This window comes from Malaclemys terrapin, chromosome 10 (genome assembly GCF_027887155.1).
Source record: "Malaclemys terrapin pileata isolate rMalTer1 chromosome 10, rMalTer1.hap1, whole genome shotgun sequence".
NCBI classification, from domain to species: domain Eukaryota; kingdom Metazoa; phylum Chordata; order Testudines; family Emydidae; genus Malaclemys; species Malaclemys terrapin.
The window spans coordinates 33,235,630-33,254,763 of record NC_071514.1 but is presented as its reverse complement, the minus strand read 5'-3'; the positions used below and the strand labels follow the sequence as shown (position 1 = coordinate 33,254,763).

The window sequence follows — 19,134 nt, the reverse complement described above, 5'->3', positions numbered from 1 at the left end:
CCACTTTCTCCAGCCTCATTGGCACAGTGTCTAACTTCGCCCACTCATATCTCTTACTACCATATACTTTGAATATTCCATCTAAGCAGAACATAACTATGTTATCTTCATAACTCAACAGCACACATTGTTTATCCACATATGTTTCTAGAGTTTGAAGATAAGATACTAATGTTCTGCCTAGTTGGAATGTTTGAAATGCGTGGTCGTGAAAGCAGTGAGTAGGAAGGTCTGATAATGCTGAGAACCACTGCTTTTTATTGTAAATTTGTGTATCTCCAAGGCTGAATGGGAGGGAATGAAGAAATTCTAGAACAAAACTAAGTCTGCTCTGAGATCTCCTTGATAGAGCATGGATTTGATGTTTCTCTCTCCCTGTGGATCATGGTCTATCATGGTGGAGAACAGAAGAAAATAAGAATAAAACTATCAATTACATACAAGAGCAGCATTTTTCCTTTTAATTATAGGATGGAAATCTCTTCGTTATTTGCAGCTAGAAAAGGAAACAGGAAGACAAAAAGCTAACTCATAACAACTCCTAAGAAAAATCACTTGTACTGCATACTCCTGTACACCACTGAAAGGACCATTATTATGTTTCCAGCAGGGGGCTGAATAGCTGCAGTTTTGGAACTGATCAGAGGACAACATGATAGACAACTTCCTCTGTTCTTCCTGGCCAGTTAGATTGCTTTGGGAATGAATTAGTGCAGAGCTATTTTGGGTGAGCAAAAAGAGGCAGAGTGAGAGAGGCAGCCGTTTGGCCCAGAGGAGAGAGAAGGAGGGTGTGCATACCAATCCTGCGAAAAGGAAGGAAAGGCAAGAACCCAGTTAGAGGTATATTAGCAGCCTGTTAAGTGAAAAATGATGTGGGATAAGTATGGAAGATCCTGCCGGAAAGCTTAGCCTAGGCACCACAGCAGTTGCTAGTTCAAAAGGAGAGACAACAAATTGTGGGGAGAGTCTGAAGGTCAAATCCGAGACATGCACCACAGACAACACTTATAGTCTTTGGGATCCTAGTTTGGGGAAGAACTTGTAACCAAAGGGTGTGGTTCTGATGGGAAAATGAAGAGATACTTGGATTAAATCTGGTATGGGCCAGAAGGATTCACTGTAAGTAGTTAATTATTGGAATAGCTAATTGTGTTATAGCCCTATCCTATTCACTATCTATCTAACAGTAAGGGCAAGATGTCTGAAGTAAATTACCCTCATTTTTACCTATCTTATATCTTGGCCAGACTCTGTGTAAAGGTGGTTGCTTTCATTTTTAACCCCTGTATGGTTAGAGTCAATCTTGAGGGAACCCACTAGGTGCATGTATGAGAACCACCTCAGTAATAAACAATGGCAAGAGCTTTTGTGGTTTCTGTTCTGGCTGTCAAGACCACCGATGCGAACACACTTTCGTGTACTGCCACACAGGGTGGATCAGGCTCAGGCTCATGTGAGCTAGGATGGAGCCATTTGCAAAGCTTAAACATCAGGTGAGGTAATCAAATCATTCTTCAGGGCAGGAGCTCAGTACCACCAGGTTGTCATTGGAAGCCCTTTTCCCCTAGATGCACTAGAGAACAAGTGTCCAGATGTTAGGATTTTATGTGCCTTCCCCAACAAGAGGCTTAGAATGCTGCTGGAAGCATGCTAATGAAGTTAATGGACCACTTTCCCATTCTGATAGATAAAACCTATGATCCTAGAGCCCATACCCAAACTACTGGGGTAGAAGGAATTACCTTTTCTGGAAGCCCTGAAGGCGTGGTAGTATCGTATTAAAATAAATCTTAAGTACAACCAGGGTGGCATTAAACACCTGATCATATGAGCATGAACTTTAAAGTAAGAAAGTGGGATTTTTGGAGTTATTAAAAAACTGTCAATACACCAATTCACCAATAGTGCAATATCCTAGTTAACAGCAATTAAGTTGTGCCACAAATGTTCTCTGCCTTAATTTACAATTAACAACGTACTACAGACCTTTTTGCCTGTAAACATTTTGCTTATAATATTGGCCAGTCATGCAGTCCTCACACTGTCAAAATTCCCCGTCAGTTACAAATAAATCTAGGTAAAGAAAAATTAAATATTTCTTCATGAAAATGAGGCACACATGCAACCACACTGAACATACTGTATTAAAATAGTTTTTCTTGGTTAAATGGTAGCAAAAAAATAAACCTGTAAAATATTCCCCTTAAGTTAAATAAAGTGCCATCCCTTTTAGTATCGAATGAGTACATCATATGAATTTTCTCCTTGGTGCATTTAAATTATTAATAGCTAGGACCCTGTTGTGATAACGGCAAGTATTAATTGATGTGTATATATACTCATGCGGCAGCAGTGAAGCATTGTTCTAAGTAATGTTATAGATTAACAACATGCTCATTCTATAACCTGGCACTTAAAGAATTTTCCTGAGCCAAGTTAGCATCTTTCAAACATATGACATCTCTTGGGCAGATGAATATGGATTAAGTTGTCATTGACATATGTATGATAAATTGCCTCTAATTCACACATGTAAATCTCTATTGCTGCAAACTCCCAAACTATATCTAAAGTCATGTCCAACACTTAGTACCTCTTACCAAATTGTGAACGAATGTATTGCTTTTTAAATAGGAAGTTTCTTTTCTCTGTTGAAATGCAGGGTTGGCAAATACATGCAACTAACTTCCATATCAGCTGCAAGGGTAGCAAGCCAGTGGTCTGACATGATAACAAAAACTCCAGTTTTCTGTTAGGCCCGTAAACTTAGTGCACGGCAGTGGGGATTTCAAAGGATCCTGCAATTGCTTTAAATTAAGGTAAAGAGATCCTTTAAGTTCCCTCTATAGTAGAACTTAAATACTGATACGTGGGAAAAAAAAACCTTGCTTAATATCAGCCACTTACACATGATGTACTTGAAAATAAAACTTTGCTTGCCAATTATGATTTAACAATAACATCAATTAATTGTAAAATAGAAAGAGATAACATAAGAAGGGAAAGTAACATAGCCACATAAAATACACATCTTATTCAAAAGTGAATTTACCTAGCTCAAAATAGACTAGACTTATATTGCTTTCCTGTGCCCCTCAGATAGGCACCATATTCAATAAGCAAAGTTCAATTTTACCTAAAATATAATCTCTCTTCATAGTAGATGTTTTATTCACAGCTTTTATCTTGATTGATCGTCTATGAAGATCATCCTTAGAAATACTATCAAAGAAGAAGTCCTCATTAAAGATGGGATTTCTGCTTCTCTTTATAACAGTGCTTCTTTGTTTCTGAACTTTCCCTGGCACAAGAGAGATGGTGATACAACAGTTAATCCTTTTAGGTTCCATAAATACATCATATAAGCCTTCAGCACTTATCAGACAGAGTCTAAGCCTTCTGCTTTCAGGACAGTAGTCAGAGGACAGTCTCAAGATTCCTCTTCTATCAAGAAACACTGTACGCACATTTCTAAGTCCCTCTCTGCCATTAGTAAAATCCTGGGGAAAGATGGGTGACTGTGACCCAGAAGAGCTTTGTGTGCTTGAGCCCTCGCATAAACTTGCCAAAGACCGTCTATTGGGATTGGGGCTGTTGTCTATGGAGCTGTCTTCATCTGTGGATAAGTTCTCCCTTAGCATTCTGGATTTGCTTTCTGCCTTTAAAGCCCTGCAGAGCAGTCTCTCTGGGCTCTGGATTGTAAATAAAGAGCAGGATCTGGGAAGGAATGTTTTGAGAAGTGAGGAGGTGAAAGGGGAAGAGTCAGTGGAGGAAGCAGTATCACATTCACAAGTGTCTTGTCTTGGCAGGTGTGGATGCCTAGAAGGGAGTCTGGTGGCGGTAGAGCTGATGATGCTGGAATCTACTCCTTTGCAGCAGATTCTGGAACTTGGAAGCAACAGTAGACAGGACATAGAAGAGCTGCATGGGTCACTGTGGAAAATACTCTCCTTTCTTCGGGTATGGGGACTCTCCAGCAAAGTGCAGAATCCATAGGAGGTCTGCACCTTGGGGAAATGGAGCAGGGAAAGTGCTGCCTGTGACTGTGGGTCTGAGTTGGTGCTTTCTTCCATTGAAATGAAATTATTAGCAATTTCAGTTGAGAGGATATGTGGCAGCTGTGTGCTGGGGTTGTGAACAGGTTCACAATGAGGGTACAGGTTGGTCTCTGCATAGGACTGGATGCGGGAGCTGGGATCCCTTGCAGAGTGGGAGCTAATCAATCTGGGTGGGATGCAGAATTCTGGAATCCTGTCTGGGGTTAAGATATTGGGAGAAGCAACCGTTGCCTTCCGGGCTCTATTCCAGCACCAAACTCCTTCTTTTCCCAACACGATTGGCTCTGAAGCCTTGCTGAGTTTCTCCAGGCACAACATCAGTAACAGTTTGTGAACCACACAGCTACCGTACAGGAGGAGAGATCTGTCCTAGGGGAAAGGCTGGTCACTTGGAACCTGCAACACAGGAAAAGTAAGATGAGGATCACTCGCTGCTTTTCATAAAATCCAGCAGCCACTAATGGTCCAGAGGGAGGCAGAATTAAACACTGCATCAGGAGGAACCAGCTACAGACTTCATAGTTAGGGAAGGAGACTTAAAAAAACAAAACAAAACAAAACAAAAAAAAAAACCTGAGCGCGATTTTAAATGAATTGAAGCAAAATCACAAATGTCAAGAATTAATGAGGGAGCCTTCCTCTGTAGTGGTGAGACATGACAGGTGCCTCTAGGAGTTTAGGTCAGTTTTCCTAAACCACGAACTTGGTTGAAGGACTCTTCTTTGTCCAAAATGGGCACCAACCACTTGGCTGCTGCTAAATGGTGTTTAACAAATACCAACACTTAAAAGCTTTTGGCTTTTTAATTTATAAGAAGTAAACACCCCACTTGACTTGCAATACATGTAACTTGAATCTTAAAGCATACTAGTCTAATGATATTTTTGACGTGCTGTTAGAATGGGTGCATGTTGTACAATTTAAGGAGTACCTACCTCTAATTCTTGCAATGCAGTGAGACAGTCTCTGCTAATGCCACTTAGATGGGACACTGCAGTGGATGTTCAAATTGTAGTTCTGTTGCAGTTCAGCTAGACAACTAGTTCTGCTTTTATAAAGGCTGACAGAAGCGGTCAGCAAATCAGACAGTAGACCATCACCAGTGGAGACCTGCTCTCTTTCAGGCAGCACACATCCTCAGTTGCCGCTCTCAGGATGACGTGTTATCTGCCACAGCAACAACCTGCAAGCCCCACCCTCAGACAGGCTTCCAGTGAGTTTACATGCAGGTCAGTTTATCTACTGCTGCAGCTACACAATATAAGAACCTCATGGAGAGCCTGTGCACACCCCCTCCTGTGTAACTTCTTTAGATTTGTTTTTATTTGGTTGAATTTTTAAAAAAGACAGTATGACTGTGTCTACAGCAAATATAAAAGGAAAAATGGTAAAAAGAAGTGGATGTAGTAACGATGATGCTTCCGCAAAGAATGGTAATTAGATGATCTAAGTGCCTAGGGAAAGTAAGAGGAGAGAAATGGCAAGATGACTGGTACTGATGGAACTAGTATCAGAGGGAAGGCTAAATTGCAATAGAGCACAGAATTTCATTGCAGTTGCCAGTGCAAAAAACCTACCTATTAACTACATATAAACAGAAATTACACTAATAGCCACCCCAGAGATCCAGAATTTAGCCCAGTAGTTTCCAAATTGTGTAAGGAGAGATGGCTGGTCATATTTGTGTTTTCCACTTAGTATCCAGCTGCTAATTTGAATTCAAAACCACTTAAAGAAAACCCACTTAATACCATTCTAATATTTTCTATCTAAGTAATTGCTGGTCAGCATAGGCACAGGCAGCAATTGCCAAAAGGAGTGTTGGGATTGCAGTGCAAGGGACATTTGCAGTGGAACATTTTGGCAACTTTGCTCCAGTTTATTCTGAACCACACTCTTCTATGAAAAGTCTCTCTAATTTCCAAGGCTGATTAGAGTATGGGGCAGTTGCCGTATGGGGTACCATACTTGCTTATGGGTCATGCCAAATGCCGATTCCAGATGGTCCAACAGCTCCACCACCTTATCTATGTGCTTCATAGCACAGTGCCCCTGATAAAGGCAGATTATTCAGGAGTGGCTAAAAACTCCCCAGATAAATCCTAAGCAGCAGGCATTATTCCAGATAGCTAACGCGCCCCAGTGTCAACAAGGCAATCACTCTAAAATATAGTATGCCTTATGAAAAACTGATATCCCCCTGAATTAGGCCATGGTATACTTCCCAAAAGTACTTGTGATATCATTGGCCGTACTTCTGCCTGAACCCAAAAGTGATAGGCATCAGAATCTGAATGAGGATTCCCCATGCAGTGAGAAAGGTGTCTGACATTAGCTTGTGGTACATAAGGCTATTGAAATGTTAGTGCTGTCGGAAACCCTGAACATGCTGCACAGTTCAGGTGCTGCTGGAGCCTTCAGAAACCCACAAAATAGGATTTGCCATGGATATGGGGAGTTCAGTGAAAGTTACTCAGTGGGCTTAGTCTCTTCTGATCCAAGATTCCCAATCAGTTGAGGTTGGTCCTGCTTTGAGCAGGGGGTTGGACTGGATGACCTCCTGAGGTCTCTTCCAACCCTAATCTTCTATGAGTCTATGGTCAGTGTCTGCTTTAGTCCCAAACTTGATGATGAGCACTAGAAGGTCTGAACCATAAGGTGCTGGGATGCTTGCTGTAAAACTCCCTGACCCAAGCATGATTCTTCTCTCTTACTGATTTTACATACGGGAGTCACTGATTGTAATGGAGTTACTGCTGTTTTACACCAACATAAGTGACAAGAGAATCAATCTTAATATCTGCTGAGTTATGTAATGTGTATCCATGGCCATGCCAGGTATTCATTGCCAAGAGATAATCTCAGAAAACACTAGAGTGCCTTAGCTCTTTGAAATAATGCTTGCTTCTTAGGATTTATCTGGGGAGTTTTTAGCCACTCCTGAATAATCTGCCTTACGCTATCAGAATGGGGCAGTGTGCTATGAAGCACATAGATAAGGTGGTGGAGCTGTTGGACCATCTGGAATTGGCATTTGGCATGACCCATAAGCAAGTATGGAATCCCATATGGCAACTGCCCATAATCTAGTCAACCTTGGAAAATAGAGGGACCTTTCATGGAAGAGTGTGGTTCAGAGTAAGTTAGAGCAAAGTTGCCAAAATGTTGTAGCTCTTTTTTTTTTTTTTTTTAGGTGAACAACTTTCTTGCCCCATAGCGATACTGTCTAGTTGATCAATGCCTTGAGTAAGGAGGATCTTTTGTGAAGAGACAGAAATCATTCACCATTTCACTTTAGGTTGGGTGATGCGTGGGACATATGGAATCTTGCCATCCTTTGTTGGGCTACTTAGAAGGACTGAAGTTCAGCTGATAATTCATTTACTCTGCTAGTCAAGAGTGGAGGCTGTAATTGTGCCATATCCTGCTTTTATCTTTATTCTTTTCCTTAAAGGCCTTTAACTGTCTCTATAGTAAATTTTAGCCAATGACAAATCCGTGATCCTTCAAGAAAGAAAGTATTGCCAAAAGCTAAAGGAAACCCAGACTCCTGAACCTGCCCTGAATGTGCCCATTCAGTAGCTCTCCTTATTCAATTAATGCTTGGCTGAAAAACACAGCCCTATCAGTCCCTCTCGTTTTTGAATCAACTACAAAGCCTGATCTAGGACATACTGGTCACAATGGTGATCATGTCCATAGACGACTGGTCCATCATCCAAGTGATTACAAGTGAAAATTTTGTCATGAGAGGTAGAGTCTGGACTTGGGCTAACAGATGTAGATGACTGTACATTTTACTGTCTGCTTAAAATTAATTCTCACATTCTAATTCTCTGATGAATGATGCATTCATTATGGACACAATGCTCAACACAGTTGTCTCTGATTCTATCTTCTTAGACTTTCTCTGTGACTTGCTCCTTCAGGACCCATAACAGTCATTATTAATTCTTCACCAGCTTCTGAGGATTTTCTATCTGTTTTTACAGCCTATGGTTATCCCTCAACTATCAAAATCACTTTGTTCTCAAATACTGACTAATTTCCAGTTGACTCCATTATGTTAATTCATACCCCAAACACCTGGAGCATGTCACCATGGTTCAGTTTGTGCCATATCTTCAAGATCATGTTTTTGAAACACCCTTTTCAAAGAGGGTTTAGAATTGTCTGTTCTTCTGAAGCAGCATAATTGAAAGTATTTGATGATCTTTCAGTAGCTAAATCAAGCGGCCTTTCATCAGTTCTGGATTTGCTCTGTTTAGCAGTCACGTTTAACAAGATAAACCACAAGATATAATGTTCCTATTAATCCTTTTCAAAGGATTTAAACCTCCATGCTCCAAGTGTTTTGCTGCTTAGATCTCTAATTACCCATTTCACATTCTCCACTGGACAAAATTGTAATTATTCTATCCAGGTGAATGCCCTTAAAAGGTTCTCTTATGTCCCTCCCTATTTTCTCTTTCTGTTCACTTTCAATGCTTTGTGTTAGTTACCAACACCGTATGGGCAACATTCTCAGCAGTGCAACTGTACAAATGTTCCCTGATGACTTTCAAGTGATGAATCCAGTATTCTGTATTAACACACTCTGATCAGTCGCCAGCTTGGGTCCAGCATGTAGTGATGCTTCACAAAGGCGAGTGTTCATAGGAAATCAGCTCATCAGAATACCCCCTGGTTTCTCAGAGAGAAGGGCTTCAGCCACAAAGTTGAGTTCTAGGTATGAATTACCCAACAGCTGTTGGTGGTAAGGCCTGGAGCTCTGGTTTGAGCCTATGTCCAGTTAAGAACACCAGTGAGTAGTAAGATTCCTACTTGACTCTAACCGCACTGCTGCAGAGCAGCTGGCAAAATGGTCTCTTCTGATTACTTCTTTTCTTTTGACAATCACAGATGGAGTTGCAGAAGAGCCCTCTCCAAAATCTTGGAAATAATATCATGCCCAGAATTATTGCCAAAATCCTGGGAAGTAAAAATACAGATTTAAAGGTAAGAATGAGTCGTCTCTGTGTACGGAGGCCTTGCTATGTTGGAAACAAGCATTTCAGTATTCAGTTTGTCCCTTTCCTGCCCCAATAAGTCAATATGTGGGTGCATCAGTCAGGAGTGCCTATGGACAAGCACCGTTGTGCAAAGGCCTGTATTACTGTCCAAGGTAAATAAAAAAATGTACAACTTATTTCACTGTATTAAATTGTTTATAAAAATATGCAGCATTGGAAACAGAAATACTGGTACAAAATGACTCGTTAAAGAACTGTGATATGGGATCTTAAAGGCTTATAATAAATTGTAGGTTGGCATAACAGTGAGCCGAAAGATTCTAGAAATAGGAGATGTTTATAGTTGAAATAATTGAAATATGGTTTGATTGGTTAATTTTAGTAGGATGAGTTTTATTTTTCTTACTACCAGGGCTGCTTCCCCCAGGGGAAAGGATTGGGCCCAGACTAGAAAGGAGTCTAGTCTGTGAAAGAAACTTATTTGAACATCTCTGAGGGTGAGATTTTACCTGTAATCAGTTTCTTAATGTATTAGGCTTAGACTTGTGTGTTTTTGCTTCATTTTGTTTGGTGACTTACTTTGTTCTCTCTGATATTACTTGAAACCACTTAATCCTACTTTTTAATCTTAATAAAATCACTTTTGTTTATTAATGAACCTGGAGTAAGTGATTAATGCCTGGGGGAGCAAACAGCTGTGCATATCTCTCTATCAGTGTTATAGAGGATAGATAATTTATGAGTTTACCGTCTATAAGCTTTATACAGAGTAAAACTGATTTATTTGGGGTTTGGATCCGATTTAGAACTGGATGCTGGAGATAGGTTACCTGCTGAGCAGTTTTTGGTTAAAGTCTGTAGCTTTGGGGGCATAGACCAGACATGGGTCTGTGTTGCAGCAGGCTAGCGTGTCTGGCTCAACAAGGCAGGATTCTGGAGTCCCCTGCTGGCAGGGAAAACGGGCTCAGAGGTAATTCCAGCAAGTCAGGTGACAGTCCCAAGGGACTCTCTGCGACCGAACCCATCACACTAACATTCTTTTTCGCTGATCTGTGCCATCTAATTTAAGCTGCATGTCTCTCTCTGCTGCAGCAATGCCAAGTGGCTCTGCAGCTCTGACACTGTCATTTGTTTTTCTTTGGCCAGTTTCTAGAACAGTGACTCAACCTTCCAAAAAAACCAGGAGTACTTGTGGCACCTTAGAGACTAACAAATTTATTAGAGCATAAGCTTTCGTGGACTACAGCCCACTTCTTCGGATGCATATAGAATGGAACATATATTGAGGAGATATATATACACACATACAGAGAGCATAAACAGGTGGGAGTTGTCTTACCAACTCTGAGAGGCCAATTAAGTAAGAGAAAAAATCACTTCAAAAGTTTTTTTTTCTCTTACTTAATTGGCCTCTCAGAGTTGGTAAGACAACTCCCACCTGTTTATGCTCTCTGTATGTGTGTATATATATCTCCTCAATATATGTTCCATTCTATATGCATCCGAAGAAGTGGGCTGTAGTCCACGAAAGCTTATGCTCTAATAAATTTGTTAGTCTCTAAGGTGCCACAAGTACTCCTGTTCTTTTTGCGGATACAGACTAACACGGCTGCTACTCTGAAATCAACCTTCCAAGTCAGTCTTGTCCAAGATTCTAGGAGTAAAGAAGGAAATCAGATTACTTCTCATTGTGACTTCAACTTAAAACAATAATAGTCCTTCCTTAATGTCCCATCTCTCCCTACCATATTGTTCCCAATTATTGGGGCAGAAGACTATTTCAATCATTAGATATCAACAGTAGCACAGGCATCATTCACCAGCTAACAATTGCATCATTGCAAATCTTCCAGTGGTGCTGTACTGTGGAGTCACACAGCAATACTGCTACTCACACCTTCTTGTCAACTGTTGGAAATGGACATCCTGATTATCACTACACAAGTTTTTTTTCTCCTGCTGATAACAGCCCACCTTAATTGATTAGTCTCATTATAGTTGGTATGGCAACACCCATTTTTTCATGTTCTCTGTGTGTATATATATATTCCGGCTGTATTTTCCACTGCATGCATCCGATGAAGTGGGTTTTCAGCCACGAAAGCTTATGCCCAAATAAATTTGTTAGTCTCTAAGGTGCCACAAGTACTCCTTGTTCTTTTTGCTAATACAGATTAACACGGCTGCCACTCTGAAACCCCCTAATCTTAACCTTAGTTGTTTTTTTGAGATTTTAAATAAAGCTGTTAACCAATGAACTAAAACAAAACAACCAAGCAACCAAACAACCCTCCTCTGAAGCATTCCTCATACCCTAATAAATAATTTGGACATTTTTATGCCAACAATCTACTGATAAACCTGTGGTGTAAATTCCTCATCACACTAGTATCAGATGATGTTATAATAATTAAGGCTACAGGGCCAGATCTTGCCCCCTGGTATTCACCTTTGTGCTGCAACACAACATATTGCTAATACTCGTCTTTTCTGAGCACTGGCTTCTTGTAAAGAGAATGTGTGGCTTTCCAAGTGCTGTTCCTCCATGGATCACAGTACTCTTAAAATTTTGGAATGACTTGGCATAACTGGTTTTAGTCCCAGTGATGTTCATGCTGGAGTACACAGGGCCGGCTCCAGGCACCAGCTTGTCAAGCAGGTGCTTGGGGTGGCCACTCTGGAGAGGGGCGGCACGTCCAGCTATTCAGCGGCAATTCGGCGGACGGTCCCTCACTCCGGCTCGGAGCAAAGGACCTCCCACTGAATTGCCGCTGCAGATCGCGATTGCGGCTTTTATTTATTTATTTTTTGGCTGCTTGGGGTGGCCAAAACCCTGGAGCCGGCCCTGGGAGTACACTATTGATCTCAGTACCTGTGGATATGTCACATGTAGCAGTACTTTACCCTCTAGTTTCCCTACAATAATACTGACTTGCAGAAAAATCTGGAAGTGGGATGGTCACCTCTTACTCATCTCTAACAGGTCACATGCCACCAGGGGCTATTCATATATTTTGACCTAGTACACTTTTAGAAGCTACACAAACATATAAGAAAAGGTCTGGTACAGAAGAAATGGTTTAGAAAATAGACTTCATTTATTCCTGTCACATAGCAGGAGTCAATATATGCTCAGTCCAGTGGCTGTAAAAGGAACATATATAGGTCAAGATGAAAGATGGTTGTCATCTGCTTAGTATTTGTAAATTAACCAGTGAAAATAAAAGGGCAGATGTTGACTTGTCCTGTGCAGGATATATGAGGTTGAGAGAAAAAGGTAAGGTGCTTTTCCCTTTATCCAGTGCCATAAATTACATGTGGCAGCTAGAGTCCTGGTGCTTGCTTCCCAAGTTGAAACATTTCTGATCATCACAGCCTCCTAGTGGAGCTAGCTATCTCACAAGCATTGTGGATGGCCAGGACAGTGCCCTTTTTGTACTTAAGGGAGGATATACATGTAGTAACTCCAAGTGAAGCGAGACATGAGGACTTGCTCTTCAATGCATCCCTTCATATTAATCTAACCATTCTTTGACTTTGCAACACAGGAACAGTAACTCTGGAAACTGCTGCCAGTATAACGTCTGCCCTTTGCACAACTCTAATACTGTGCCTATAAGAGCTGCGTCATAGCTTATATAAACATGATTATGATTAAGGCCTTACTTAAATCACGGGATGATTGTCAAAAAATTGCGACTGAATTGCAGACAAGCCATGGAAAATTGTGGAAAAATAATAATAGACCTTATTATTTGAGGTAATACGGTTAATTACTTTTCTGTGATTTTTCTGCTGTTGGCAGCCCGGGGCTGAGAGAGGGGACTCCCACTATTGGCCAGCCGGGGCTGAGAGTGGCTGCCCGGGGCTGCGACAGTCAAAATTGTGGTGGAAGTCACAATTTCCACAATATTGTGAATTAAGTATGGCCTTAATTATGATTCAGTAACATATTAAATGTATTGTAGAAACAATTTTGTTGTAATAATGTTTGTTTCTTGATCATATATAGCTCACTCACTGCCTTTTTATCTCTTTCTTTACATCAATTAACTTAACTAATCTGAATTTTTAAAAGATTGATTAAATAATCTACTTAGTTAATTAAACACAATCATCATGCTTTTTTAAGGAGTAATACTTTCTACTTTCTGTTGCAACACTTGATGAAAAATTTATTTAGGACACAATGGGAAACATATTTTGTACTGTTCTCAGATAACAGCACAAAATAATGTCTTCAGCATATAAAGTCACTATCTGAATAGTCTTTTTAAATATGGCAGTGGTTCTGTGCTTGTGTCCAAATAAGGACACAAGGAACTAAGGCAAGATTTGCACCACATAGCTAATCATGGGTATATGAAAGGAAACTTTGCAGTTAGGAGTACTGCTGAAAGTATAAGCCATTAATTATATCAACCATATGTGGGAGTAGCAGATAAGCATTGCATTTACATTCATACTTTCCCAGACTCATGCTGCTGAGAATCTTACACAACCTGACCTTCCCCCACACTCAATAACTCTGCATATTTAAAAAAAAAATCAAATACATTGACAGATGTGTAGTAGAAGGAGAGGAGAATGGAGGATAATACCCAGATGAAAAAGAACAATTTTTAATTAATCTTCAAGTATTACTGAATCTGATACCTACCAATGGGCTGTGCAAAAGCTGAGTCTAATGTACCCTAACACACAGGCTATGTAGATGTATCTTACTGTTACCATAAGGTTATGTAGCATATTGTTTCCAAGTGTAACTTGATAAAATTTCCTTTCTTCTTTTGAGAGCATCACTACTGCCCCCCTCAAAAAAAAAAATTATAAGAGTATGTGAAACTTCAGAAGCATTGATAAAATGTTGGAAAACTTGGGAGGTAACAAAAGTGATTTAATAAATAAAACCTTACTTGAACTTTAAATCCAGAACAGACTATGTTTCTCTAATAGTGGATGTGAGCCACACACATGGGAGGGTAGGAAGGTGTCTGTGGCCACATGTTACTGGGACAGGCTCCTCTGCTGCTTCCTTGCAGCTTTTCTTCCAGAGCAGAAAAACTGGTTACCTACCTTCTTGTAACTGTTCTTCTTCGAGATGTGTTGCTCATGTCCATTCCAATTAGGTGTGTGTGTGCGCGCCGTGTGCACAGTTGACGGAAGGTTTCCCCCCTAGCAGCACCTGTTGGGTCGGCCGTGGAGCCCCCTGGAGTTACACCTTCATGGTGCTGCATATTATAGGGCCCTGCCAACTGGCCGCCTCTCCAGTTCCTTCTTCCTGGATTACTCCAACAGAGGGGAAGGCAGGTGGGTTTGGAATGGATATGAGCAACACGTCTCGAAAAATAACAGTTATGAGAAGGTAGGTAACCAGTTTTTCTTCTTTGAGTGCTTGCTCATATCGATTCTAGTTAGGTGACTCCGAAGCCTTACATAGGAGGTGGGGTCGGAGTTCATGGAATTTCTGACTGAAGCACCACTCTGCTGAACGCTGCATCATCCCTGGCATGGTGGGTGATAGCGTAATGGGAAGTGAAGGTGTGACCGAGGACCACGTTGCCCCCTTACATATCTCCTGGATTGGGACCTGGGCCAGGAAGGCCACCAAGGATGCCTGAGTTCTGATGGAGTGCGCTGTCAGAGCAGAGGCAGGGACCTTTGCCAGGTTGTAACATGCCCGGATACAGGATATGATCCATGATGATATCCTTTGTGTGGACACTGGGAGGCCCTTCATCCTGTCCGCGACCATAACAAACAGCTGGTTTGACTTGCGGAGTGGCTTAATTCATTCAATATAAAAGGCCAGTGCATGCCGCACGTCCAGGGAGTGGAGCCTATGCTCATGGCTATTGGCGTGAGGCTTCGGGAAAAAGACTGGAAGGAATATGTCTTGGTTCGTGTGAAAATTTGAGGCCACCTTCAGGAGGAATGCTGGGTGAGATTTCAGCTGCACCTTGTCCTTATAAAAAGTGGTATAGGAAGAGTCAGATCTGAATGCCTTGAGCTCGGACACCTTCCTGGCTGATGTTATTGCGACCAAGAAAGCCACTTTATAAGAGAGAGAGAGTAGTAAGCATGTTGTTAGGGGCTTGAACGGGAGCCCCATCAGCCTCAAGAGTACCAGGTTAAGGTCCCAAGCTGGGGTGGGCTGTCGGATTTGAGGATACAGCCTGTCCAACCCTTTGAGGAACCGTCACACCATCTGATTAGTGAAGATGGAGCGACTATGTTCTCCCATGTGAAAAGCCGAGATGGTGGCCAGGTGAACCTATATTGAGGAGTGAGACAAGTCTTGCTGTTTCAACTTTAGCAGGTAGTCCAAGATAATGGGAACCAACAATTGTGTTGGAGGGATATGCCTCTGCGAGCACCAAATCACGAATCTTCTCCACTTGGCCAGGTAAGTAGCTCTGTTCAGTGGTTTTCTGCTACCCAAAAGGACCTCCCTAATGGGGTCTGAGCATGTGAGCTCTAGTACAGGGTTGCTCAAACAGGGGTCGCCGCTTGTGTAGGGAAAGCCCCTGGCGGGCCAGGCCGGTTTGTTTACCTGCCTCGTCCGCAGGTCCGGCCGATCGCGGCTCCCACTGGCCGTGGATCGCTGCTCTGGGCCAATGGGAGTTGCTGGAAGCGGCAGCCAGTAAAGTCCCTCAGCCTGCGCCACTTCCAGCAGCTCCCATTGGCCCGGAGCAGCGATCCACGGCCAGTGGGAGCCGCGATTGGCCGGACCGGCGGATGGGGCAGGTAAACAAACAGTCCCGGCCTGCCAGGGGCTTTCCCTACACAAGTGGCAACCTGTTTGAAAAACCCTGCTCTAGTAGGTTTAAGTATGCAACTTCCAAGCCATGAGGTGGTGAGATTTGAGATTGGGATGCTGGAGACAACCGTGATGTTGAGTGATGAGGTCAGGAACGAACGGCAGAGTGATTGGAGTATCCACTGAAAGCTGCAGTAGCATGGTGTACCAATGCTGACATGGCCAGGCTGGTGCCCCTCAGGATCATCGAAGTTACGACACTCCAGATCTTGAGGAGGACCTTGTGAACTAGCGGAATAGGAGGGAACACATAGAAGAGGTAGTCCTTCCATGGAAGAAGAAACAAGTCTGCCAGTGAGCCCAGGCTGTGGTTCAAGAAGAAGCGGAATTGCAGGCACTTCCTGTTGCCCACCATTGGAAGATATTGCTTATTACATCCAGGCAAATACACCACTCGTGATTGTGAAAAGACTTGCTGAGATGGTCTGCCAGCTTGTTCTGAGACATGGGGAAATAGCACACTTGATACTCTTGGAAGCGTCCTATGCAGAACTCCCAGAGCTTGAGGGCTTCCTGACACGGGGAGGAATGACATGCTCCCCCTGTCTGTTGATAAAAAAACATCGCTGTTGTATTGTCTGTCAAGACTGATATGCATTTGCCCTCCAGGAGAGGCCGAAAGGTCTGACATGCCAGACGGAATACTCTGAGGAACCTGACATTGATGGGAAGCAGCAGTTCCTCCAGAGACCACGAGTTCTGTGCTCTCCGAGGTCCGCTCTCCACCCCAGGGTTGAGGCATCGGTGGTCAGACATAGCAAGGGGTGGGGATTGGAAAAGGCGACTCCTGCACACACCAAGTGTGGGTCGAGCCACCACTGAAGAGACTCGAGAACCCGCAGTGGAAGGGTAAGTACCTTGTCTAGGCTGTGCCTGCTCAGTCGATACACCTGGAGAGCTCTGAGTCTGAGCCTCATGTGTTGCACGACATACATGCAAGATGCCATGTGTCCTAGGAGTTTCAAGCAACTTCTTACCGTGGTTATAGGTAATCATCTGAGGTTCTGTATGACGTTGTGAATGGCCTGGAAACAGGATTTAGGCATGAACGTTCTGGCCTGTCTTGAGTCTAGCACAACCCTATGACCTCTATTCTTTGAGTAGGGGTGAGCACTGACTTCAGAGTGTTTAGGAGGAGGCCCAATACATTGAAGGTGGATTGCCTGCTGGTTTGCAATCCAAAGCTGGAGCCCTCCCATGGAGTATATCTTCGTCCCGAAGAGGTCCAGCTTCTTTATGTCCTTAGTTCAAGGGGTAGGCCCTTGCTGCCCTTGCCTCTCCCTCTCATTGACAGCTGCAACCACCAAAGAGTCTGGAGGGGAGTGGGTGAAAAAATATTCATAGCCCTTGGAGGGCACAAAGTACTTCCTTTCAACCCCTTTAGCTACAGGGGCCAGAGAGTCTGGTGTTTGCCAGAGGGTCTTTGTGTTCTCCTGAATAGTTTTAATCAGGGGAAGAGCCACCCTGATGGGCCTTGCCGGGGATAAAATGTCCACCATTGGGTCTGACACCTTGGTGACCTCTTCCATCTGTATTTCGAGGTTCTGAGCGACCCGCCTCAAGAGTTCTGCTGTCGTGAAGGGGAGGTCCTGAGGATGTTCCTGCCACTGCCTCATCTGGTGAGGATGAGGAACCCCCAACCAGGGAGGGTCCCTCCTGCCCATCCGGTTCTTCAAACCACTGCGGCTCTGCCCCCAATTCGGTATCCACCTTGGTGCCAGACGCAGCACTGGTCGTGGTACCGGCCATGGTGCCTTCCACGGTGCTGATTGTACCACCTCTGGTGGATGCGGTGCCAGGTGCAGTGCTGGGTACAGCGCTGGTCCTGCTGTTGGTGCCGGGAGTGGTACCGATGGTGGCGCTAGCAGTAGTAGCAGTGGCCGATGCCTGAGAGAGATCCGTAGCTCTGGACTCAGTCCTTCTCTCTGATGCAACTGAGGAGCATTCCGAGACAGACCCCTGGGACTGACAGTAAGCCCATGGGGTCCAGAAAGACCACTGTGCCAGCATCTGGGATGGTACCTGCCATTGTGCCGGCCATGGCTCCAGGGGAAGGTCTGCATCACCCCGCAATCTGTGAGTGTTGGTGGCTACGGTGCCAGCTCCTCTGGGATACATAGGAGTCCGAGAGTGGAGACCATGGCAGCACTGTGCCTGTCGTTGCCAGGGATTGGTGCTGGGGAGATGGAGATGGGCGCTGAGTCATAGCTGGCTTGCCCTTGGACTGCACTGGTAGCCTCTGTGGAGCCTCAGGGCTGATGCACTCTCCCTCTGATTGGGAGAGTATGGACCTGTCAGAGTTATAAGGTCCCAGGCTGCCTCGTAAATCTCCGGTGTGGAGGGAAGGTCTAAATCCTCCACTTGGGTCTTCTCCAGTGGCACTGGACTCAACAGCCCCTACCGCGGGCCCAGAGTCAACGATGCCAGCTGTTGAGCAGGAGGGGAGGTGCGGACTTGCACAAGTTGCCCTCTCTTGGGTGGCTCCCATTCCGCTGCTTGGGAGGGAGAACGCCCCCCATCCATCTTCCTGTGTTTCTTCCTTGGCACAGGAGACTGTGATCGGTGCCATGATTGTTCCCGCGCCGTGGTCTTCAGTGCCGGGGAGTGCTGGTGCCGAAGGTCTCTAACCCCAGATTCCTTCTTCGGCACCTTCTGAATTGAAGCCGGTGTGCTGAGCACCGATGCCGAGGAGCCCAGTGCTGTGTCCATGGGGCTTGACTTGGACTGAAGGCGTAGAGCTGCTTCCATTAGCAGCAGCTTCAACCTGTGGTTCCTTTCTTTCCTCATGCGGAGGCAAAAACTCCTACAGATCTTACACTTGTCCATTTGATGAGACTCCCCCAGGCACTTTAGAAAACCTATGTGTGGGTCGCCCTTGAGCATAGGCTTTTGGCAAACCCCACATGGTTTAAACTCTGGGTCCAAGGCATGCCCCAGGCCCGGGAGAGGGAAGTGGAAACAGGGAGTGGGTGGAGGAGAACACCCCCCAGTATCCCCAGTTCAGATAACTAAACTAACTATAAAACAACTTTTTAAAAAACTTGTCTTTTAACTATTTACAGAGAGACTATGCTAGAGGATCGCTTGTGAAGACGGAAGACGAAACGCTCCAACGACCGTCACTGGCGGTAAGAAGGAACTGGAGGCAGGGCCCTATATGCAGCACCATGAAGGCACGACTCCAGGGGGCTCCACAGCCGACCCGACGGGTGTTGCTAGGGGAAAAACCTTCCGGTGACTGTGC

At 43.9% G+C, this 19,134-nt stretch overlaps 1 protein-coding gene across 1 annotated transcript; it reads right to left on the bottom strand.

Moving 5' to 3' along the window:
• Positions 1-487: 487 nt before the first annotated feature.
• LOC128843905 (C2 calcium-dependent domain-containing protein 4C-like) lies at positions 488-5,162 on the bottom strand. Its single transcript, XM_054041038.1, has 2 exons — positions 4,994-5,162; positions 488-4,454 (listed from the first exon to the last, which is right to left on the bottom strand). Exon 2 carries the CDS (start codon positions 4,374-4,376, stop codon positions 3,096-3,098), a length of 1,281 nt encoding a protein of 426 aa, XP_053897013.1. The 5' UTR covers positions 4,377-4,454; positions 4,994-5,162; the 3' UTR covers positions 488-3,095.
• Between the last annotated feature and the right edge of the window lie 13,972 nt (positions 5,163-19,134).

What these genes read in the sequence shown, in the direction of transcription:
- LOC128843905 (XM_054041038.1), bottom strand. Translation starts at nt 4,376, where the DNA reads ATGTTGTGCCTGGAGAAACTCAGCAAGGCTTCAGAGCCAATCGTGTTG.